Here is a 25,911-nt window from a genome sequence, read left to right as displayed (position 1 = left end):
GTTCCATGTCTGAGTAATAGTGTTTAGGCTTAGTAAAAGTGTAAAATGGCTTCTTTTGGGAGATTATATCTGCAGCTTGATGCAGTTATGATGTTAGCCGTCTCTCTCTGCTTCGTGTGCTACAGTTGTACTGTTTCTGTCCTTTTTGATATTCACCCTGTGGAGTTAGCTTTTGGCAGGCACGTGTCAATTTCCATCTCTGTAGCCCCATTGTTTTCTCTAGTCACATCTGGAAAGTACTTGTTGTTTTCCACTGTAGGCAAATTCGCATTTCATCATTTCTCCAGACGTCTGTCTCTGATCAACTCCCTGTTTTGCTTTGTTTTAATCTTAATTTTCCCCAATTCTTAACAGTATATTCATGTGTTCGGCTCCAAAGACTACCCCCATTAGTAGGGTCTCACTGTTCTACAAAATGAAGGGTGACTTAGAATGCACAGTATCTGAAGTTATTGCCATGATTTAGTTGAAAACCCTTAATTACTTGTACATCAAACAAAATAGATTTTGGATCTATGTGACACCTTGTAAGTATCGTATTAAAGAATCAGCTGAATGCAGGAGGTGTATTGTAAGAGAGAGATTCCTTAATGCCTGTGTTTTTTAAATTAATTCAAGGGGTGTGGGCATTGCTGGCTATGCCAGCATTTATTGCCCATCCCGAATTGTCCTTGGGAATGTGATGATGAGCTGCCTTCTGAACCTCTGCAGTCCATGTTCTGTAGATACACCCATAGTGCTGGTCGGGAGGGAGTTCCAAAATTTTGATCCAGCGACAGTAAAGAAACAGCCATATAGTTCTTGGTGTGACTTGAAATGAAGTGTACATCAACCACATGTGTCCCATGGGCCTTGAAGCATCTTGAACTGTAGTACAGGTACAGTTATATCTGTATTTTAAGTATGTAATGAATTCCTTCCACCTCGGAGCCTTTTCCTCAATAGTTGGTGACATGTCATACTGGTAGTACTATCTTAGTGGTCGCTAAGATTTGTTTGTCATTTTCAGTTTCCTATCTGCACCAAGGGGAGCTGGGGTGAGACTGAGCATTTTGTTAAAGGCCAGGGTTTAGAGAACCCCAAAGTGTATCATGGAGTTCACCTGACCCACAACTTTTAATAGATTGTGGTATGGGGAGCACATGGCCCACTCTACAGGTGTGGTACAGCAGAAATGGAAAAGTAATTTTTAAAGCAAAACAATGTTTATTCTATGAACTCAACCTTTTTGAAACGTACAGTGAACATCCTAGCAACCATCAGTTCAAATACAAGCCCCAAAGAATACAACACTAAGTAATACTTAATAACTTCCCAAACAACATCCAGAAAACCGAAGAAACACCTTTTACCAGAAGCACATTAGGTTTACATTCACTACTGAGAACATTTATAATTCTGAATTTACCAAATGATCAAGAGATAGTCTTTTCAGGGCAGAGAAATCAACAGTACACCTGCTCTGTGGCTCCAGCTCCAACACTGAAAACAAAACTAAAACACCCTGCAGCAAACAGCCTAAAATGAAAGTAAAGAGCTGACAGACAGCCCAGCTCCACCCACACTCTGACACACTGCAGTAATATGAGCAGCCAAACATTTCTTAAAGCGACATTCTCATGACAATTTTCTCTCTTCTATTGGTTTTGTTGGTCTGGCATTGAGTTTGATTTTGTGTCCTAAGAATGGTCAAAATATTTTCATCCGTGAATATTGCTTTGTTAAGTGTTCTGATACTGTTGTAATTAAATGCATGAAATAAACATCAAGAAAGCTCCATCAGCATCAGAAAAGAGGTTAATACATTAAATAGACTCACAGGACTGAGTACTTCTGACAGACAAACCTTGAAGTTAGTCTCCTTTTGTTGGCCAGGCAATGTATTGGCGATGTGTATAAAATTGTCTGCCTCTAATCACATAATATTTTGAACTACCATTTTTTCCCTCTGTTCCTAGAAGTCATTTATATGTGTGAATTTATTGAATTTTCTTTTGTGTGATGAACAATGAATACTAGTGTCCTGTCTCTCCACAGAATTGAGTAAGTTTTTACTGGGACACAATGGAATTTCAAGTGCAAGTCAGAATATCGGGATGGACCCTGCACATGCATGTAGCATTCTGCAGCAGCTTAAATGTATGTACGATGAACAGCAGCTGACAGACATTGTGGTGGAGGTAGATCATGGAAAAACGTTTTCCTGTCACCGAAATGTACTCGCTGCAATTAGTCCTTACTTTAGGTATGCTTCTGCTGTTTTGGTAGCTAGTCACTTATTAATATTACAAACCAGCTTATGGCATATCAAAGTGGTGGGAATGGAGACAATTGATGCCAAATGAAACAGCTATTTTATCTTTGAATCTAAGTTGTGAAGGATTTGAAGTTCTAGTTCTTTTAATTGCACTACCATTAACAAATGGCAAGGAGTTCAATGGACAGCCTAATTTTTGCTTTAAAAAAAGTCATGGTGTTTAACATTATTTTCTTATGAAGAACTTGAGTCTAGAATTTAATTCCAGACCTTAATTATTAAGCAAACCTGTTAGGCCCCTGTAAAATACTTTAAAATGTTTTTCATAAGTTGCTTTTCATGAGAGTTTATTTTCTGTAGAAGAGAATAGCAAGTCGAACAACGCTGGTTTATTAGAGTTATATCTATGAAAAATTATTTTTTCAATCCTTGTTGGATTCTTGTGTTTAATTCTTAAGTTTGCTCCATGTTAAAATGTACTTTCACAAAGCTTTTGAGTAAAGTAGTTTAATGTTGAGTTTTCAGGAAATTTGATTTTCTGTTTGTGTCAATTTAGAGGGAGCATTTTGTCTAATTTGCAAGGTTAGGAATTCTAACCCCATTCTAGGGCATGAATGGTTAAGTTAGATTGATGTCCCAGTGCAGTACCAAGGGAGCTCTTTTTCAGATAACATTTTTAGCATCCCAGTTGTTTGTTTTTAAACTTTTGGAACACTCAAGGTCAATTGGTTTATTCAAATAATTGAATTTTCCTAGTGCCCTGACCAATATCCCTTCAGAGTACTTAAGGAAGTGGCTGTAGAAATAGAGATCCATTGGTCATTTTCTAAAATTCTTTGGACTCTGAAATGGTTGCCTACAGTTTGGAGGGTATCTAATATAACCCCGTTATTTAAAAAGGGAGGTAGAGAGAAAACAGACCTGTGAGCCTAACATCAGTAGCAGGGAAGTTGCTAGAGTGCATTATCAAGGATTTTATAGCACAGCATTTGGAAAGCAGTGGTATAATCAGCCAAAATCAGCATGGATTTACAAAAGGGAAATTGTGCATGACAGATCCACTAGAATTTTTTAAAGATGGAGCTAGCAGAGTTGACCAGGTTGAACTGGTGGATGTGGTTTAGACTTTCAGAAAGCTTTTGATAAGGTCTCACATAGCTGATTACTGTGTAATGTTTCCAATTGACAAGCAGTGACTAGAGGGGTACCGCAGGGATCTGCTAGGACCCCAATTATATATGAATGAGGGAACTATATGTATTATCTTCAAATTTGCAGATGATAAAAGTTGGGTGGAAGGGTGAGCTGTGAGGAGGATGCAGAGATGCAGGATTTGGACAGGCTGAGTGAGTGGGCATGTGCATGGGATATACAGTATAATGTGGATAAATGTGAGGTCATCCACTTCGGTAACAAAAATAAGGCAGATTATTATTATTTGAATGGGTGTAAATTGAGAGAGGTGGATACGTAAGACTTTGTTTTCCTTGTGCATCAATCGCTGAAAGTAAGCGCAGAAGTAGACAAGGCAGTAAAGAAGGTAAATGGTATGTTGGCCTTCATAGGGAGAGGATTTGATTATAGGAAATTGTATAGGGCATTGATGAGGCCGCACCTGGAGTATTGTGTGGGAGTCCAGAACGAGGGGGTCATAGTTTGAGGATAAACCTTTTAGGACTGAGGTGAGGAGAAATTTCTTCACCCAGAGAGAGGTGAATCTGTGGAATTCAGTAGCACAAAGTAGTTGAGCCAAAATGTTGTGTAATTTCAAGACATAGCTCTTGGGGCTAAAGGGATCAAGGGATATGGTGGGGGGGGGATGGATCAGGATATTGAACTTGATTATCAGCCATGATCATTATGAACTGTGTAGGATGCCTAATGGCCGCCCCCTGCTTTATTTTCTATGTAACCAATATATTCCAAAACAAATTGATCAGCCATTCATCCCATCACTGTTTGTAGCTTCTTGCTGTGCTGGCATAACACATGTTCGTCTGTTCTTGCAAAGTAATTAACTGTGTGCTAACATGCTTTTGTGATGCATTACTATATGGATGAAAATCTTTTATTCCGGAATGGGTTCAGCTCATTAAGCTTTTTTATTTCATAGGTCTATGTTCACAAGTGGCCTTACAGAGAGCACTCAGAAAAAAGTGCGAATCGTGGGAGTGGAAGATGATGCAATGCGGCTTGTGTTGGACTATGCATATACATCCCGAGTATCACTGACAGAGGTCAATGTGCAGGCTCTTTTCACAGCTGCTAGTCTCTTCCAGATTCCTTCCTTGCAGGACCAGTGTGCCCAGTATATAATAAGCCGACTTGACCCTCAGAACTCCATTGGGGTTTTCATTTTTGCTGATGCTTACGGACACCAGGAATTGAAGGAGAAATCCCAAGATTATATTAGAAAGAAAATTTTATGTGTTGCCAAAGAGCAGGAGTTCCTCCATTTGACTAAAGACCAGCTCACAAGCATTCTAAACAGTGATGACCTTAATGTGGAAAAGGAAGAGTGTGTTTATGAAAGTATAATTCAGTGGCTTGAGCATAACAGAGACAAAAGGGAGCCACACCTTGCAGACATTTTTGCCAAATGTATACGTGTACCTCTGATGGAAAAGACCTTTTTACAGAAAATTCCTTGCACTTTTGCACAGGCTATGGCTGGAAACTCCTCGGAAGATAACAATGAAGGGGCTGATGGCTGCAGGCCTAGACTTGGTATGACTGCTTCACAGATGATTATCTGCTTTGAGGCTGCCAACAAACACTCAGGAAAGAAACAAACTGTGCCTTGTTTAGATACTGTCACAGGCGAAGTCTTCAAATTATGCAAGCCTCCCAATGATTTAAGGGAGGTGGGAATCTTGGTGTCACCTGATAATGACATTTATATTGCAGGAGGTTACAGGCCAAGTAACAGTGATGTCTCTATAGATCATAAGGCAGAGAGTGATTTCTGGATGCATGACCATGCAACAAACAGGTGGCTGCCCAGAGCTCCATTGTTGAGGGCACGGATAGGGTGCAAGCTAGTTTATTGTTGTAGCAAAATTTATGCAGTTGGAGGTCGGGTGTATGAAGGTGACGGACGGAATGCACTAAAATCAATGGAATGCTATGATACCAGAGACAATTGCTGGATAGCTGTCTGTCCGATGCCTGTTGCTATGGAGTTTCATGCTGCTGTGGAGTATCAGGATAATATCTATGTATTACAAGGTAAGGGTGTGGATGCCCAGTGTACCACTGTTTTGCATTATTTTTCATCAGTCGGTATGCAAAGTTCTAACAATTATCATACACTCCAAATGAAAGGTAGCTTGAATAAGATTAGAGCTGAATGTAATATACAAACGCAAGGATAATACATTGGGGTAGTATAGTAGTTATGCTGCTGTACAAGATCCAGAGGCCTGTACTGATGATCTGGGGGTCATATGTTCAAATCCCACCAAAGCCATTAGGGAAATTTAAATGTAATTAAATGCTGTAAATCTGGAGTAAAAAGCTAGCATCAGTCATTTTAACCTGGAAATAACCAGTTTGTTGGAAATTCCATCTGGTTCACTCATGTCTTTTAGAAATGGGAAATCTGGCCTATATGTGGCCACAGACCCACAACAATGGTTGGCTCTTAACTGCCCTTTGAAATAGCTTAGCAAGTACCTCAGTTGCACCAGGGATGGATAATAAATGCTGGCCTTGCCAGTAATGCCCATATTACAAGAATGTTCAAACAATCTCTCTTGCAATTCATTAATTTTGATTTGAGGAAATATTCTTTAGTGAATCATCTAATCACTGCTCGGCTATGTTTGTAGCCAGTTGATGTTGGAAGCAGGTCTTCTAAGAATTGAGCTAAATTCAGTGCCAAGTTCACAGTATGGGTTTACTGGCCTAATGTGAGCAACACTCTGGAATAACGCCATGCTCACTTTATGAATGTTTCAGCTGGTAAGTAGATGTGTGTGTTTAATAACAGGTGATGGGGACTTCCGGTGGCGTTCGCGAATGGAGCGGCTGCAGCAAAGAGGCTCCCGCAGATCCACAAAATTGCTGTTTTGGGGGGGTTTCCCGTCGGGTTCTTAAAAAGAATTAAAGCCCCGTGAAATTGGCCCTGCCTCCCTCGCCCTGCCCAGGCACCAAAGCTCCGTTCCACGGAGCTGAAGAGAAAAAGAGGAGCGACTGGTCCTGGTCAGTGGAGCAGCTGCACGTGGAGGATGAGTGGGAATCGCAACAAGAAGCTGCCTGAAAGTAGGAGCACGGAGAGGATAAGACAAAAACAAAATCATTTTTTTTCATTCAACTTTTTTTTTCCCCCTCCTGAAAATTAAAAACAACTTCTTTCAAAAAAAACCAATTCCGTTTTATTTATAAAAAAAAAAAAATAAAAAAAATTGTTTTTGAAAGGAGAAAAAACCCTTGGTGGTTTTTCTTTGGGGTGGGGGAAAAAAAATCTTCTTTTGCACCAAAACCCAGGGGGAAAAAAGAGAGAAGCACAAAACAGGAAAATGCCTGCAAATAATAAATCGGGGCGACGGCGAGATGCAAGAAGGAGGCGAAGGAAAAATGCAGGAGCTGCAGCCACGTAGGCAGACGACCCCATGGGGCAAGGCGGAGGTTCAGGTGAACCAGGAAGCGGAAAAGCTGACGAGCGGAGCTGGAACAGGACGCGGCGACCGCCCCCCCCCCCCCCCCCCCCCCAACCACACACACACTCCAAGGAATGGAGAAGCGTGCTGAAAACGGAGATAAAAGCCATAAAAGAGGAGATACAAACGGAGGTAAACGCCATGTGGGAGGCACTCAGGACGGAGCTCCACACACTGATGAAGGAGATGCTGGCAGAGACAACGGACAAAATGCAGCAAACCATCGATGGCCTGGAAAGGAAGGTGCAGGCGCAGGAGAAAACAATTCAGGAGTTGGAGAGGGCCGCCTCACACCAGTGCGACAGGATGGTATCTCATGAAACCCAGGTGAAAAGGCTGGTAACGACCCAGGGGAGCCCAAGAGGGAAAGTGGAGGACCAGGAAAATAGGTCTAGATGGCAGAATGGTAAAATAATGGGTCTGCCAGAGGGGATGGAGGGCAGAGAGCCAATAGGCTACGTGACGCAAATGCTGGGCAAGCTAGTGGGAAGGGAGAAATTTCCAAACCCCCCAGAAATCGACAGGGTGCACGGGTCGCTCCGACCCAGGCCCAAAGCCAGGGAGCAGCCCAGAGCGATTATCGTGAAGCTGCACAGGTTCCAAGACAGGGGAAAAATCCTAAAGTGGGCCTGGCAGGCGAAATCGAGCATGTGGGAAGGAAAGACCATAAGGGTGTACCAGGGCATTGAGGCGGATCTGGCCAAAAGAAGGGCTAAATTGAACAGGGCCAAATCAGCACTCTTCAAAAATTAATGTGAAATTTGGGATGTTATTCCCGGCCAAACTCTGGATAACATTCGAGGGGAAGGAGCTGATTTTTAGCACCCCAGCGGCAGTGGAGGAATTCGTTGGAGCGAACAAACTGGGGGTGGGACAGCCGCAACGGCCATCATGAAAGCAACGGGGATGGAAAAGAAAGGAAGAATCGGAACAACGAGCGTAGGGCAGACCGCAAACGGAGACAATAAGATCACGAACTGTACACTATTTTGGTGTACTGCACGGGACTGTGCTGGCTCTTTCCCAGGCTCGTTCCATCTCTCAATGCAATGGGGGGGAGCAGAGGAAGGTGAACGAGGATGAGAAAGGCGGACAGGAGGGCGAGACAAGGGCTAGCAAAAGAAAGGTAAAACAGGAGCAGGGCAAATACTGGGAGGGGGGGGGGGGCCATCGTGCTAATGAAGATGGCCAACACGGGAGGGCAGGGAGAAAGGGCCGCGGCACGCCTCTCGGGAGAGGAGCGCCTGGCACAAAGAGGGGGGGGGAAGAACACGGGGGACGACGACAGAGGGACAGGGACTATTGTGGGGGGGAGAGCGCAGAACAGAAGCTAAGAGACGGGTGAGGTAGATAAGCAGCACGAACACTAGCCTCGGCGGGCATGGAGCAGGGCAAGTAACCAAGATGGCGACACCAACAGCCACTGGGGAGGGCTGCAGGGTGGAGGGAGACCCTGGAGTGCAGGGGCGCAGCCACGTGGCACACACACAGCTGGCGGCCATGTTGGGTGTCCCCTGGCCAAATGGAAACCCCGGAGCCCTGGGGCCCGACCTCTTGGCGAGAGCAGCGACCGTGGCCATTTGGGACGGCCCCCTAACAAAGGGAAACCCCGGAGTGCAGGGGCGCGTCCACTAGGTAAGTATGGGTGATCCCGCAGGACCGGGGGTTTGAAAACCCCCCACCAGGATTGTTACCTGGAACATAAGGGGACTCAAAAGGCCCGGTGAAAAGATCCAGAGTCTTCACCCACCTAAGAAGCCTAAAAGCAGACATAATCTACCTACAAGAGACGCACCTCCGGGAGAAGGACCGACAGCTGGTAAGAAAGGGCTGGGTGGGACAGACATACCACTCATGCTACGGGACAAGGGCTAGGGGGGGGTGGCAATATTAATTAGCAAGAGGACGAGGTTTACTGAAACCAAGACAGTTAGGACCCAGGGGGCGGTACGCTATGGTCAGCGGTTTCCTGGAAGGGGCACCGGTTGTACTGGTAAATGTGTAAACTCCCAACTGGGACGACACACAATTCATAAAGAAGATCATGGCAGAAATTCCCGACCTTGACACACACCGACTGATCATGGGGGGGTGACATCAACTGTGTACAGGACCCACTGACCGACCAATCAAACCCCAGAGCAGGGAAAAAGACTGGCATGGCTAGGGAACTAGGAGCATTTATGGAGCAGATGGGGGCGGTGGACCCATGGAGGTTCCTGCACCCGTGAGAGAAGGAATTTTCATACTTTTCAAAAGTACACAAGGTATACACCCGTATCGACTTCTTTGCAGTGGGGAAATCGGTGCTTCCATGGATCATGGGAACGGAGTACTCCGCGATCTTTATCTCTGACCACGCTCCACACTATATGGATGTGAGGTTAGAGACAGGCCGGGCCCAGCGCCCCACGTGGAGGCTGGACACGGACCTCCTTGCCAATAATGCCTTCTGTCAAAAAACATCGCGGGCCATAGGCGACCATGTTAGTAACAACCAAAACGAGGAGGTCTCACCCTCCGCGTTTTGGGAGGCACTGAAGGCCGTGATTAGAGGAGAGTTCATAGCCTACAAGGCAAGGGAAGAGAGGGTGGCCAGGCAACAACTGGTGGACTCCATCCTGGAAGTCTAGAAAATACTCCGAGGCCCCGACTGTAAAGTTGCTGGCAGAGAGAAAAAAGCTGCAAATGGACTTTAACCTGCTATCCACTAGGAAAGCAGTGTACCAACTCCGCCAGACAGGGGGGACCTTCTACGAACACGGAGACAAGGCAGGCCGCCTATTGGCTCACCAGCTGAGAAAGCAGGCAGCCACAAGGGAAATAGCGCAAGTAAAGGATAGCAGCGGCAGACTGGTAACAGAACCAAAGGAGGTCAGTCGGGCATTTGAGACCTTCTACCGGGGACTGTACACCTCCGAGCCCCCCCCAACGGGGATGTGGGTATGAAACAGTTCCTAGACGGACTGGAACTACCAGTTGTGGGGTAAGAGCAGGAAGCACCAATTGACCTGGGACAAATCATGGAGAGCATCAGCTCCATGCAGGCAGGGAAGGCACCGGGACCCGACCCCTCACTCTTTCAGAAAGAGTGAGGGGATGGTTACAAGAACCCGACACAGGTATTTCTGCAAAAATTAGCACCAGCCCTGGCCCCACACCCAAGGGGTATGTTTGTGGACTCACTGGCAAGGGGTACCCTGCCCCCTATGCTAGCGCAGGCCACAATTTCACTGATACCCAAAAAAGATAAAGACCCGATGGAATGCGGATCATACAGACCCATTTCACTGCTGGATGTGGACGTGAAAATACTCGCAAAGGTCCTGGCCAAAAGGCTGGAGAGCTGCGTACCAGAGGTGGTCGTAGAGGACCAAACGGGCTTTGTTAAGGGTAGGCAGCTCACAGCGAACATCAGGCGGCTGCTGAACGTAATAATGATTAGTTAGCCAGTGGTAGTCATCACCAGAGGTGATCGTCTCCCTGGACGCAGCAAAGGCCTTCGACAGAGTTGAATGGAAATACCTCCTCGAGGTACTGGAATGGTTTGGGCTGGGAGCGGGTTTCACCGCCTGGGTGAGGCTCCTGTACAACGCTCCCAAAACAAGCGTCCGAACTAACACCACCAGCTAGGAATATTTCCAGCTGTAGAGAGGAACAAGACAGGGCTGCCCCCTAGTGATCGAACCCCTGGTGATAGCCCTGCGGGACGCAAAAAGCTGGAAGGGAATCTGGAGAGGAGACAGAGAGCACAGAGTCTCACTCTATGCAGATGACCTGCTCCTCTGTGTCTCGAAGCCACAGGAGGGACTGAAGGCAATACTACAAATACTGAAAGAGTTTGGAACCTTCTCGGGCTACAAATTTAACCTGGGCAAAAGCGAGGCATTCCCAATGAACCCAAAAGGGGGAGGGAGAGAGCTGGAGGGGCTCTCGTTCAAAACAGCCCAGAACAGATTCCGCTACCTGGGGATCCAGATAGCCAGAGACTGGACACAGATCCACAAGTGGAACCTGACCAGCCTGGTGGAGGAAGTAAGAAGAGACCTTCAAAGGTGGGGCTCACTCCCACTCTCCCTGGCGGGGAGAGTGCAGACGATCGAGATGAACGTACTGCCAACGTTCCTCTTCCTGTTTAGATCCATTCCGATCTTCATCCCCAAGGCCTTTTTCCAAAATGTAGACAGTCTAATCATGGCGTTTGTGTGTGTGTGTGTGTGGGGGAGCAAGAACCTGAGAATTCCCAAACAGACACTGTAAAGAAGGAAAATCAAAGCAGGTTTGGCCTTGCCAAACCGACAATACTACCACTGGGCAGCAAAAGCAGAAAGAGTGAGGGGATGGGTACAAGAACCTGACACAGATTGGGTACAAATGGAGGAGGCATCTTGTAAAGGAACGACCCTCCGGGCCCTGGCCATAGCAGCACTCCCATCCTCCTCAACAAGATACACAACGAGCCCAATGGTAGCGGCTACGCTGAGAACGTGGACCCAGCTGAGACAACACTTCGGGATAGGCAAAATGTCCCCCATGGCTCCCATATGTGGAAATCACATATTCCCCCCCAGCCATGCTGGATACCACCTTCAAAAGATGGAGGCGGGACGGGGGCGCATTGACAGTCGGGGACTTCTACGTAGGGCACAGACTGGCGACACTAGACGAACTGACGAGGAAGTGGAGGCTAGCAAAAGAACAGGAAATTAGATACCTCCAAATAGAACACTTCCTCCGCAAAGAGACGGTAGGGTACCCCGGGGCCCCAGAAACCACACTACTAGAGGACCTGATAGGCACAAGCAACGAGAAGGGGGAGCTATGTGGGAAAATATACGGCCAGCTACTGGACAGAGCCCGAACACCACTGGACGGGACCAGCCAAAAATGGGAGGATGAACTGGGGACAGAGGTAGGATGGGGACTTTGGAGCGAAGCACCAAGCAGGGTGAACTCCACTACCTCCTGCACCAGGCGAAGCCTAATGCAGCTCAAAGTGGGGCACATAGCGCACCTGATCAGAACCCAAATGAGCAGGTACATCCCGGAGGTGGAGGACAAATATGAACGGTGCCAGAGGGGCCCAGCCAACCAAACCCACATATTTTGGTCTTGCCCCAAGCTTGCTGGGATCTGGACAGCCTTCTCCGAGGCAATGTCCAAGGTTGTGGGGGTGAGGGTGAAGCATGCCCAATAGTGGCAATCTTCGGGGTATCAGAGCAGCCAGAGTTACACATGGGGAAGGGGGCCAACGCCCTCGCTTTCGCTTCCCTAATCGCACGCCGGAGAATCCTGCTCGGCTGGCGATTGGCAGCACCACCCACAGCTGCATACTGGCTTGCTGACCTTTCGGAATTTCTCCACCTGGAGAAGATTAAGTACGCCAGCCGAGGGTCAGAGGAAGGCTTCCTGGATGCTTGGGGGCAGCTTGTCGGGCTGTTCCAAAACCTGTTTGAGGCCAGCAACGGGAAGTAAACTAATAAGAATTTTTTTTAAAACACCAAGATAGATGAGGTACCAAAAGACTGCACAACCCGGGGTGGGGGGGAGGCAGGAGGAAGGTGGGGAAACCACGAGGTGGTGTGGGGGGTGAGGTGGTGTGGGGGGTGGGGTGGGGGGGTGAGGTGGTGTGGGGGGTGGGGACGGGACTACTTCCCCCGCCCCCCCCCCCCTTTTTTCTTTTGTTTTTTTTCTCCACTCTGTCCGGAAAAGGAAAGCACAGGCGAAGCCGTGGTGGGGGGGGTGGGGGGGGGGGCAACGGTGAAGGGGGAGGAACCATAGACTGATCCAGAGGGCAACGAAAGGGTCAGAGAAAAATGATGTGTATATATACAACTGCGTATAAATGTGGGAAATGCCATAAAAAGATTTATTTTTTAAAATAATTTGGTGGTTGGAAGTCCTGCGTTAGTAACCTTTGAATGTAAATAAAAGGTTCCCTTTGTAACTTCGTACACCATTGTAAATATGGAAACGTGATTATGAAAACTATGGTCACAGATGTGGGGACAACCTGTGATATATATGTTGTTGATGTGCTTGTTGTTCTTGTTCTGTTTCTTAAATTTATATGTTCTGTAAATTTTGATATTGTGTTAAAATTCCAATAAAAATACTTTCTAAAAAAGAAACAGGTGATGGACAGATGAAGCAGGGTTTTTAAAAAATGCAAAAAACTTTTAATTCCAATACTAATAAAGAGGGTGCTAATTGGCAAGGTTACTATTTATCATCCTAAATTTGCATGGTTATACAAGGATTAAGCTCTGACCTCACTAAAGCTAATTTTAATTTGAGGTGTGATAATTGTCAAAGCCTTTGCTACTAACTTGGACAAAACCAAAAGGCGGTCTAAAATTGGCACTTGGACCTGAATCGAAAAATCACACTTGCTTTCTTTTTATTATAGAATCTATCCTTTCCTTGCAGTTGATTATCATGGCTCTTGCCTTTTTGATGTGAACATACAAACATAGGAGCAGAAGTGGACCATTCGGTCCCTTGAGTCTGCTCCACCATTTAAAGTGGTCATGGCTAATGTGTTTTGTGTTTCAAATTCCACATTCCCATCTATCCCCAATAACCTTTGATTTCCTTGCTTAACGAGAATCTACCTCCACCGTAAAATATTCAATGATCCCGTCTTTACCACCTTCTGAGGCAGCGGAATAAGGAAATCAAACCTACACACCGTATTCAAGATGTGGTCTCACCAATACCCGGTATAACTGAAGCATAACATCCTTACTGCACATCTACAAACTTCCCTTTGTCCACAGCACATGTTACTCCTTCAAAGAACTCCAATAAATTAAGTAAACATGATTTTCCTTTCCTAATGCTATGCTGACTCTTCTTGATTATCTTGAGTTTTTTAAGTTCCCAACTATACCCTCCTTGCTGATCAATTCTAACACCTTTCCCAGGGTCCTTAGTGCCGCAGTCCCAGTGCTAACCACTGCACCACATGCCGCCCTCGGCCTATAGTTTACTGAGCTCTGCCCCTCTCCTTGAATAGAGAGGTTATACTTGTTACTTTCCAGTCTGATGGAACCTTCCCATAATCTAGCAAATTTTAGAAAATTAACATCAACACATCTACCTCATTAGTGACCTCTTAAGATTTTAGGACGAAGTTCATCAAGACCTGGAAACTTGTCATCCTGCAGCTCCAACAGTTTGCTTGTTACTGCTTCCCTAGAGATTGTAATTTCACCAAGTCCCCCTCCCTTCCACCTCTTGATTTATAGCTATTTTTATCCTCCAGGAGACTGAAGCAAAATATTTGTTCATTTCATCTACCATTTCCATATTATCTACTATTAACTCCCAATGTCCTTCTCTACTTACTTTATTCTTTCCCTTTTTAAATACCTGCAGAACTCTTGCTTTCCATTTTTACATTTCTAGCCAGCTTCCTCTCATACTCTAATTTCTTTCTCCTGATTAATATTTTAGTTCTTTATATTCTAACCAGTCATAATCTAATCCATAGAATCCCAGAGTGCAGAAGGAGGCCATTCAGCCCATCAAGTCTGCACCAGAGTACCCTACCGAGGCCCACTCCCCAGCCCTATCCATGTAACTCCACACATTTATCATAGCCAATCCACCTAACCTGCACATCTTTGGACTGTGGGAGGAAACCGGAGCATCCAGAGGAAACCCACACGGACATAGTGAGAAAGTGTAAACTCCACACAGTCACCCAAGGCCGGAATCAAACCTGGGTCTCTGTGCTGTGAGGCAGCAGTGATGACCACCATGCTGCCCTTGTATGCTTTTTCCTTAAGTGTGAAACTTTCCTTAACTACTTTAGTTAACTACTGATGGTGGGCCCTCCCTTTAATATCTTCCTTTATAATAGAAATATACTTATCCTGAATATTCTGAAATATGCCCTTAAATAATCTGCCGCTGCTTCTCTATTGCCCTATCCCCTAGCATATAGCGTCCCAGTTCAACTCTGAGGATCAAATTATTTTGTGGATATGGAATTCTCATCCCAGAGACACAGCATCTGTTATAATCTAGGACTGCTGGTGGTAAGGTACAAATTGAGTGAGATTAACTGGGTTGTATGAGCTTGATCTGAGAGGAAGAAGAGGGGATTTATAATGTTGATAAATAAATATACTTTATAGCCTTGTGCCAACATGTATCCATAATAGTCTGCGGTTTCTCTGTACTTTCCAGTGACCTTGGTTATCATGAATAGTTGTTTTATTGTTGCTACCTTTTTTATATCCCGCAACCTTTTCTTCCGCCACCTCACCACACCACTACCCCCTGTCAAAATGTTTAAAGTTGACTTTTCAGTTTGAAATGCTTGCTACTCAGTATGAGAGAAATACTCAAAGTAACAGCTCTCAGCACACAATGGCCTTGATATTGAAGGCAATTGATTGCATGGGGACAGAAACAATTTTAGCCAGAGGGTGCTCATGTTTATTTATCTAACTTTTTATCTATATGGAAAACATTCTGCCCTGTTTTAAATCTTACATTTTTTCTCTCAAATGCCCTGATGCAGATCATTATTCCCTGACCCAAGAGGCAGGAGAAGTGGCCAATTCCCTGCTGCTGTTGGACTCCAGTTGTTTTGGAATGAGATTGTTTCTCTCATCTTTCCCCTCCTCCCACCACCCCTAACTGGGATGACATTTCTTAGTAAATTAAGGATAACTGAAGGGGTATATTTCAAGGCGATAACCAGTTAAAAGGTCTAAATGGAACAGTAAAGCAAAATAAACTTGATATTATTAACTTTGTGATGTTGCATGAAATACTGCGGTATATGTTATTCTGTTAAAGTTATGGCTAAGGAACCAAATGAATGGTAATGGAAAGCTGGTAATGAAATTGAATGATTTGCTCTGACATCTCGTTTAAGATGTAGTGATCCATTATGTTATGCTTTAGTACCTAGGGTACTCCTGTATATCTAACCTGCTTTCAAGTCATGGGTCATTTATTTGGGACAGCTATAAAAGCTTAGTTGATTAATCATTTGCTTGAATTGATAATCTTGGTCACCGGTATGATGAATGTTTTGGCAGAAGACCACATTCAAAAATTGGATCCTATCATTTTAATACTTTCTTTTTACTTTGTCAATACCTTTAATTTGGTTTAGTATACATTTTTCTGATTGCATCTTTGAACCACCTAAATTGGTACTTTTGATTATGTTTTTATTAATCCGCATGATGTGGCTGTTGCTGGCAAGGCCAGCATTTATTGTCCATCCCTAATTTTCCTTGAGAAGCTGGTGGTGAGCTGTAGCCTTGAACTGCTGCAGGTCATGTGGTTTAGGTACAGCCCTTACACTAATATTGGGTAGCGAGTTCTTGGATTTTGACCCAGGGTGAAAGAATGGTGATATTTCTAAGTCAGGACGGTATGTGACTTGGAAAGGAACTTGCAGGTGATCATGCTTCTATAAGGTAAGTTGTACCTTAAATGCTAGTTGTTTTGTACTCCCGACATCTTTTTAAACTATAAATTATCTTTTTATAGCAACAATTTATATACTGGATAGTGAATTTTCTGAGACAAATTGGAATTTAGTCACAGTAACTCAAATACTGATGTCATCACAATTGGCAATGTAAAAGAAGAATTACCCACAAGAGAAAATTAGCATTTGAGAACAGCATTAAAAGCAAACTTTATACCATTTGAACTAAATCTTTTCTTGCAAGTCGCCTTTTACGAGGATGTTAACAAAATTGAGTAAACTGATTAATATGTCATCAAAAGCGGAAAGTAAAAGCATGGCCACATGCCAGCATAATGGGAGAGGGTGGTTGGGTACACCTTTCGCTGCTGCAATAGTTTATTCGCAGCCTATCTATTTTACATTTGGCACTTAGGGAAAAATAACTTCACATCTCTTGCTTCAAGCTACAGGATATCTTGTATGCTATTTTCATAGATTCCTAAACCTTTTGGTTTGTATTGGAATTGTTAAAAAATATTTACAGAGTAGCTTCTTAAGAAAGTCATCACTCATTTTGTGTGCCTTGCGTTTTGCAGTTTATTAATTTCTTTGGTAAATTTACACTCCATTGCAATGTTTTTAAAACTAGTCTGGACCACCAACAATTTTATTAAAAAACATTAAATATGCTAAATGTTATTGCTGATACATTACCACTTGACACTAATATTCACCTTAGAATGCTGACAGTGCGCCCTACTAAATAGCTCTTTTTCTGTATTTAAAAAAAAAAATTTAGAGTATCATTTTCTTTTCCCATTAAGGGGCAATTCAGCATGGCCAATCCACCTACCCTGCACATCTTTGGGTTGTTGGGGTGAGACCCACGCAGACACTGGGAGAATGTGCAAACTCCACACAGAAAGTGACCCAGGGCCGGGATCGAACCTGGGACCTTGAACCGTGAGCTTGAATGAGCTAACCACTGCCGCCCATTTTCCTTGGTTCTTAAATGGGATGTGGGTGTTGCCAACAAGATCAGTCAGTGATGGTTTTTGATTCTAGCTTTATAATTCCAGATTAAATTCAACCAGCTGCTGTGGTGGGATTTGAACTCATGTCCCCACAGCATTATACCTGGACCCCTGAATTACAAGTCCCATGATGATACCACTGCACCACCATCTCCCCTCAGCTGGGAAGCTGGTCATTAATGTTGGATGAATGCCAATATTGACCAACGTTGTGTTTGAATTCATGTTTCCCATTAGGTAAGGTAAAGTCGCCAGAGTCCCAGATAACCATAGGCTGTTTTCTCCTTTTGAGGGGGAGAGCTGACTGGTGGAGATTTAACCTGAGGATCACCACACCTCATGCGTGGGGCAAGGTTGAGAAGCAGGCCTTCATGAACAACCTCAGCTGAAATTGAACCTGCGCTGCTGGCCTTGCTCTGCATCATGAATCTGCTGTCTAGACAAGTGAGCTTTGCTATGATGCTGAAAATGAAAAATAAGTGTGACATTAAGGAAAACGGGCTGGACTAGGAAGAGTACTTAAAAATTTAAATTAAATGTATAATACTACAGGTTAAGTACCTAGTCATTTGTCCATATTCATTACAGTTGGGTGTTGCTTGTTTATATTGACCCCCCCCCCACCCTCCCAAAAATAAATAAAACACGAAGCCTCTTCACATTTTGTCTCGCAAAAATTAGTTAACTTGAACTGTTTTATTAAAAAAAAAACCTTGTGGAATAATTTGAGTTACAAAGTTTGTATCACTGTTTCCTGTGATACATCTGGGGTTAGCTATGTGGTCAGTTCCCCCACCTTGTCAAATATTGTGAGCCAGATGGGAGGAAATTACTTGGAATGTTCCATGGTGATGTGGTTTGAAATCGGGAGCAGTTACTTGGTGATCCAATATATATGATAAACTTTTTGGTTCATGAACAAATTACTTGATAGCACCGCGATTAATGAATTGGACAACCGAATGACCACTTCAATCATTTTGGGTTGGGCAAAGTCTAAATTGTCAATTTCCTTTGTTTAGGTGAATTTTTCCTGTGCTACAACCCTCACAAAGACTACTGGGGCTGCTTGACACCAATGAGCATGCCTAGATCCCAAGGGCTGTCTGCTATCTGTAAAAGTTCCATCTACTATGTAGCCGGAATTTGTAAAGCACATCAACGGATGCTTACAGTAGAGACTTATGACATCCAATTGAATAAATGGATGCGGAAGAAGGACCTTCCATTGGATCAGTCCACAAATCCCTACATTAAACTCTTCTTGCTCCTTAACAAACTGCACCTTTTTGTGCGAGCAACACAAGTGGTGGTGGAGGAACACGTTTTCCGTACAAGCCGTAAGAACTCTCTCTACCAATATGATGAAGAATCTGATCAGTGGCAGAAAGTGTATGAGTCACCAGACAAGTTATGGGACCTCGGCCGCCATTTTGAATGTGTTGTTGCCAAACTTTATCCACAATGTCTTCAGAAAGTGTTTTGATTTTCTTCAGGCAACTTGCATGAACTAATGGTGTGACATGGGTTAACAGTATTTTGTGTAATCAAAATGGCTGTTTTAAAAGCACTAATGAAAATGGATAGGTGCTTTTGAAAGTAGCAGTGTTTTTGAACTTGTTCAGAAGTTTAGTTTTATAATCAAATTTTACTAACTTTTCACTGGTGCTGGGGAGTATAAAAGTGCAATTACTTACATGGATTATAGCTTATTTTTTATTTTTAGCTGACTCATTCAGTGGCATTTCTTGAATTGTATAGTAGTTTTCCATTGCCTGGCAATCTTAAAACTATGCAGACTAGCAGGCAAAATTCAGCTTGGCAGTGAGAAATTGTTTTGCCCAATGATATGGAAAAACTAAAGCCTTTAATGAGACATACGGGTATAAATTTGTTCAACATTAAGAGCATCTGTATTTTTTAAGTGTCTGTATTTGAGAGTTGACCATTTTACATTTAGTGACCTGATTTAAATGTGAAAGTATTTTGATGGCTAAATCTTAAAGGGAAGAAAGTGAATTGAATGGTTTTTACATCAAATAACCAGTGACTCAACAATTGAAATGTTGTCCCAGGATCAAATCAAGACTTGGAATTAGTGTACACTGCATAGAATCGATGTTATGTAAAATCATTTCACTCAGTCCCTTCATTGCTTACAAATTTGAATACAACTTTGAAAGACTGAAAATATGCAATTCACAAGTGACAAACCTTTAACCAGTTAATGAATATAACAACTACTTGGGAGTGCATCTACCTACTGTTGTAACAGGGTATATAGTTTTTTTGTGGAAAAGTAGCTGATTTATCCACTTTGCAAACTAAATTAATATTTTTGCAAGAAATATTGTGATCAGTTAATTGGTACTGTACTAAACCAGAATGTTTCCGGTTGACTTAACTTTGTAGGGCAACATTCAGTATCTCCTCCACTTAAATTTGAGCAGACTTGAATTGGTGTGGTGAGTCTGGCATTTTGTAACTTGAGAAAGAAGTGGATAATTGTGATTTAAAAAAAATTCTTCTTGAATATGTCTCTTGCTACTGCAGAAGCTAAAACTATGATTGCCTTCCTTCTATGAAGCACTGTCGAATGTTGTGTATTTTACATGAAGTTTCATATCCAGTGTATATTTCACTTTTTGAATTTGCAGCATAATCCAGCTAAGAAATCATTTGGCACAGATGCAAAACATCCCTATCTTGTATTGAGTTCATATTAGGACCAGATTTTCTTACATTGGTGTAATCTAACATGTGAAAGTATTGATTTCCCAATTTTAATGATGTAATCTACATTCTGCTGATTAATGATGATATGGATCTTTAATTAAAACATCCTTGTGTCTTGTGAGTATAGCTAAATCAAGCTCTCTGTTTCCAAAGGCTATCAGTTCTGATGAGCTGTTCATAATGTGACTTACTAAACCTGTGCTACTTATGCTTTTAAAATCACTAAAAATAACTTTCTTACATTGTACACGTGTAACAGGTATTTTATGTACTGCACAAAGTTGGCAAGATTTTTCAAAATTGAATGAAAATAATAATGTTATCTAATGTAAAAAATAGTTTGCAAGCACTAGATGGCACTACATCATCTCTCTTTGAATTATCATGCAACACTTCCCAGGGGAAGAAAGTGGTGCAAACTTTGTATCTATAGCTGGATGGAAGCAGTACACTACTTTGTGATCCAAATTCTGTCATTGCCCAGCAGCCAACATCTACTTTCATTGAAATAATCAGTCCCAATTCTTTCCAAATTTTTACCTTTCCTCTTGTATAATTTGAGATCAACTGCACTGATTTGAACTTTCCTCTGCAACCAGTAGGTCTGCTTGTGTTCTACATCTTGTAAATTGTTTTATTATAATTCCATCAAATAATTTCTAATGGATTGGACACCTTGGCAGAAAGTTTTAGTGAGCTATTACCTAATTTTAGAAATTTCAATATTCCGTCCATGCAGCTGTTTTCATTTCATTCAGGGTGAAGTTAAATTTTAAGATGCCTAATGTCCATAATAAAATGCAAAAAATATTGAAAAATAACCTAAAATGGAATGAGGATCTCAGAGCCAGATACATCAATCAATCTGAGCCGAGCTAGTCCGTCAAGCTGCTGGTGAATAATTAAATTGGTACATTGATGGGTATCTTGTAGTTCCACCCTACTCAAATCCTTGTGCGAAAATAGTTTCATAACTTTGCTTTGTATACTTTTAACTAGCTAAGCACCGATTCTGAGTATGGGGTTTGCCACATTTCTAATTAGCTCATACAGTACAATCAGTTGTAATTAGATGGGTTTTAACTCTTAACTTGGAGCTGGACATTTTCAGTGAGTATTGCTCATGAAAGTAGATGTATGAGTTAGCTAGTTGCCTTTAGGCATTTGTTGATGTAGTGAGTTTAGCTACACTTTTAGCTATATAACTGAACTCTAGTTGACACTGATGGGAAATTTCTTTGGCTATAAACGTACAACAAAAAATGACTCTGGGGAAACTATGCTTTGGTCAATGCACAAAACTACCCTCAAATTAGATTCAGACTTTAGAAAAAAGTGCACTACCGTAATTGGGAATAGGCTGATCTGAATATCAGAGGCTTCGCCTTCAAACTCAGGATGTTTGATACTGGAATTTCAAATGGCCGAATGTTACGTTTCCTATTGAACCTCTTGTCTTGAATTTATTGCTCCAATCATTAAAAGATGGCACCATCTTGCCCTGCATTAACATGCAAAATCTTCCCAGGTGAAAAAGAATTAAGCTTTTATATAAGCAGTAAATTTGCACCTCTGGGGAACTGGTATCGACAACTGGATGCAAGTGCCACACTGCCTTTTGATCTCGATTTCCATTTTGGCCTCAGGATTTTTTTCTTCATGATTTTACTGCATTTTGTATTTACAGCCTTGAATTCCAGAACTCTATACTTCCCAGGCATACCACTGCATCTTGTAGCAAAAAGCTGACAGAACCAAATCTCAGAAGTCTTGTAATTGTGTAGTAGTACATATGACAATATTTTGATGAACGTTCACAGTCGGGTCCAGTTATATAGCTAATATTTGGACGATCTGAATCATTCAGTACCTCAAGTGAACTGGTAAGCGATTAGCTAATAGAGCAGACTTGATCTCTTTTCACTTTGTTGTTGCTTCAAACTATCACTAAATCCTACCTATAGTGCATGACTAGCTGCAATTAGGTAGTCTTTTTTTCAGAAAAGATCATCTTAAATGGGTTAAATGCCTGAGTTTTAGTTGGTGTGGTGAATTTTCCAATTAACAATTTTATACAGTTCCAAAATATTTTGTCTCAGTTTTGTGTCCTATAGATGCTTGAAGAGAGTTCTGCCACAACTCACATTTTATCTACATGTTAATAGGAATGAAGGAAATCAGAAATAAACATTCACTTGTTCCTGTCTGGAGAAATATTAATGGCAGCTATATTTTATGAAATTAAAATGGCAAAATTCCTTCAGCGCTGAATCCAGGAATATCCTGACTGTTATGTTAAATTAGATTAAAAGCAATAATGAAGTTCCAGAAAAATGTTTATGGGCGGTAACATTTTAGGTATGGCATTGTTTTACAAAAGTTATTTATAACAACTTGACCATTTTTTTTTTCACTGCAACACTTTGATTACTTACAACAGTGCACTGCAAAGATAGTTCAAACTGATTTCTTTTTTTTAGTTTTGTTTGTTTTTCATTATGAATAATAATAACAATCACTTATTGTCACAATTAGGCTTCAATGAAGTTACTGTATTTTTAACCACTTTCAACTGCAGACATTGTGAAGCACCTTCCTACCTATAGTGTTGCATTAATTAGTGTAAGAAGCTATACCACAAAAGAGTGTAATGCTTAATTTCGCAAGCCCTGTCATTTTCTTAATTAGACAACATTGCTGCTGTTTAGGACAATCTTTTTATTTATCGAGGATATATTGACTTTTGGGGGAAAAAATTGATTCGGCCTGAAAATTAAATATATAAAATAGAATTGGATTAACAACGGAGTCCTCATTGCACCATGTGATATTCAACTAATTGTACAAATACAAAAACTGGTTTCTGATTTGTGAAGTTGAATCTGCATTTTTGTGAAAGAATTTGTAGAATTTAGATATATTTGCACTGTAGATTTGCTGAATTATTTGTTCTTTGCTTCAGCTATCAAAGCTGCTCATTCCATTGTGTGCAAAGACTTGGCTATAGTTAACATTTTTGATGTGACTTGAAATGTATGTTCAGGTTTATATGTAATCACTTGAATTTTTTGAGAAATGTAAAAGACATCTAGCTGTACTTGCACATTGATTTGAATTGAATGCTTTAGAATTGGTGTTCGGATGGGATAAGCTGGTTTACTTGATATGTGATGTAGTTTAAAGTAACTGTGTGACCTGTAATGAAATGAGACTATATTCTTGAAATGAATTCATTAAAAGAAGGATGGCAGAGGTTTACTGAACTCTGTAGATGGTAATCATTTTGACTGGCTTTTTCATACCTTTCACATACCCCACAAAGTAGGGCCAACAGATGTAGTGAGGGACATGACATTCTGACTTTAGCACCTTTTAGGAGCACTACATCTGGTTTTCTTACAGAAAGTTTAATGAGAACCTCCTCTGAGCATCAATTTGCAGTACCTATAGTCACTGGAAAAATAGTTGCTCTGATATCTCGATTTCAAGTTTTAGGCAATTATGCCTGCCATTAAGGATAGTGCAGGCACATGGCTCCTCTGCTGATGGATCTACTTCAATTGCTGGTGAATAAATTGTGACATCAGGCTGCAGCATTGAATTGTGACTCAGTATCTTGAGAAATTCACAGTTTAATATCCTGCAGAAGGCTTTTTTTAAAAGTTAATTGATTTACAAAACCAGTTCCAGTGCTGGCTAAGTTGTTAGTTTTCATATTGCCATCCAGGAATGTGTCTTTTGTGCTTTTTTTCAAATGAATGACTTGTTCAGCGCTGCCATAAATTGCAACATTGGTACCAAGCAATGTTCTGCTATAACCTTTAGTGAAGGACACATTTATTGATATAGTTTGCTATGGAGAGCAAGAATGCCTCACCATCTTCATGATCTTTGAATTTGGCTAATAAATCCAATGTGAAGAGCAGATTCTCAACTGGGTTTCCACCCAAAGGTTTCATGGGTTTTGCTAATTTGAGGCAAAAATAATCCTTTATTTACCCTAATGACAGAATGGCACCCATTCAGAAATCTGCACTGGCCTGTGTGCATGTGGTATATTGATGTCACTGAAAAGTGGATAAGATTGGAAGCATCAGCAGCAATATCGTGTTTGAAAAGGACTCCTTCTAAACCATGGAGGTAAAGAGTGTACTGGAAGATATCATACATGGAGATTGTACGAGCAGCACCCCTGGAGGCTGTGACTTCAAGTTAAGTTCCAATTCCCATATGGTGAAAGAGAAATTGATTCCAATTAAGTGGACCATTTGCAACCAACCCTTTCCCCCTGCAGCACACAATGGATCTGGCCTCTGTCACAGGTTCTGCCTTCCCTGTCCACACTCTGGCTGTGCTGGGGTCCATCCAGTAAACTGAGACACAGGAGGTTGGGCCCGAGCATCTGATGTTGTACTTCCATATGAGAGGGAATGAACTAATGTGATGAAGATTCACAATATCACTCAACAAAACGTCCTCTAAGTCGTGGCAAAAACAAACTATTGCAACACACATTGGAAGGAGCTGGTCAGTCAACATCTACAGGAAGAGCAGGGAGCATCTATTCTGAAAAGGTTGTTAGAATTCAGCCAGGCAGTGAAAGTGAGCACTGGAGCCAGTCTTTACATACTTCCAAACTTTAGTTTTATCAGATATTGTAGATCATATACTTCTCATCAAAACCAAATTTTCAGCCTGTTCTCATATGTGAAGATATCCATGTATGATATCTTCCACATATCTATCTCATTAAGAGGCCAATTTCTCAATTGGGTTAGGACAGGGTTTCCCAAACCTTGAGCAGTGAAACCCTGAGTGACTTCCTCCATAGAGAAACTCCACCATATCAATTACATACAAGTCTCTTCTATCTATATCTCCATACGATAGGAATCCGGAAGAGGCACACAGTCACAAATACATTCACTAGCTACATGGCCTCTCTCACCCACCTCTCTTTCTCTCACACACACAAACACACTAACTTTCTCCCTCGCACTCACCTCAATCACTCATGTACACACCCTCTGCTCACGCACACACATCTCACACACGTGAACGCACCCTCCCTCTCTCACGTAGACTCTCTGTGCACACGTGCCTCTCTCCACCCTTCTTCCTGGTGTCTGCTCTGAGGCCCGCTCTGGTCCCTCTTTCTTTCTCTCTTCCCCCCCCCCCCCCTGCCAGCCTGTGCTCATAGTGGCACAGTAGTTAGCACTGCTGCCTCACAGCACCAGGGACCTGGGTTCAATTCTAACCTTGGGTGACTTGAATTTACATGTTCTCCCTGTGTCTGTGGGTTTCCTCCCACAGTTCAAAGGTGTACCGGTCCGCTGGAATGGGCATGCTAAATTGCCCTTAGTGTCCAAAATGGTTGTGTGGGGTTACTGGATTAGGGGGGGGGGGGGGGGGGGGGGAGTTGAGCTTGGGTGAGGTGCTTTTCAGGAAGAATTCTGAAGACTCAATCTGATGACAGAAAAAAATTCACCTCATCTCTTTTATATGGATAACCTTTTGATAAGCACACGTGGAGTCCACACCCAGTAAAATAAAGAAACGTCGTTTCATTTACAAGATATATACACTCTGGTAGATCCCTACCGCGTTCCGTTTTTCATTCGTGCTTTACTGGCCAACCAGTACTCCACAAGGGCCACTGGAACGATAATCATTCCCACTCCGTCGGCCTCGTGCAGGTTATTACACTCTTACTTTTAAACTGATTCCTAATTCTGGATTCTCCCACAAGAGGAAACATCCTCTCCATACCCAACCTGTCAA

At 42.5% G+C, this 25,911-nt stretch overlaps 1 protein-coding gene across 8 annotated transcripts in view; it reads left to right on the top strand.

Annotated features, from left to right (window-relative positions):
* kbtbd8 (kelch repeat and BTB (POZ) domain containing 8) overlaps positions 1-23,408 on the top strand; it is a 46,508-nt gene extending 23,100 nt beyond the window's left edge. For 3 of the 8 annotated variants that reach the window (XM_072472301.1, XM_072472303.1, XM_072472304.1), the window contains exons 2-4: positions 2,038-2,245; positions 4,371-5,485; positions 18,417-23,408. In XM_072472301.1, coding sequence (XP_072328402.1) covers positions 2,038-2,245; positions 4,371-5,485; positions 18,417-18,880 — 1,787 coding nt within the window. In that variant the 3' untranslated portion in view covers positions 18,881-23,408. Of the gene's footprint in view, positions 1-777; positions 879-2,037; positions 2,246-4,370; positions 5,486-6,248; positions 6,938-17,631; positions 18,023-18,416 lie in introns of those variants that run through there. The other 5 variants (XM_072472305.1, XM_072472306.1, XM_072472302.1 and 2 more) reach the window with 4 other exon arrangements.
* The last annotated feature ends 2,503 nt before the right edge of the window (positions 23,409-25,911 follow it).

Source organism: Scyliorhinus torazame, chromosome 13, assembly GCF_047496885.1.
Source record: "Scyliorhinus torazame isolate Kashiwa2021f chromosome 13, sScyTor2.1, whole genome shotgun sequence".
Taxonomy (NCBI): Eukaryota; Metazoa; Chordata; class Chondrichthyes; order Carcharhiniformes; family Scyliorhinidae; genus Scyliorhinus; species Scyliorhinus torazame.
Note: the sequence above shows the minus strand (reverse complement) of the source record. Positions and strands in the feature narration are given on the sequence as shown.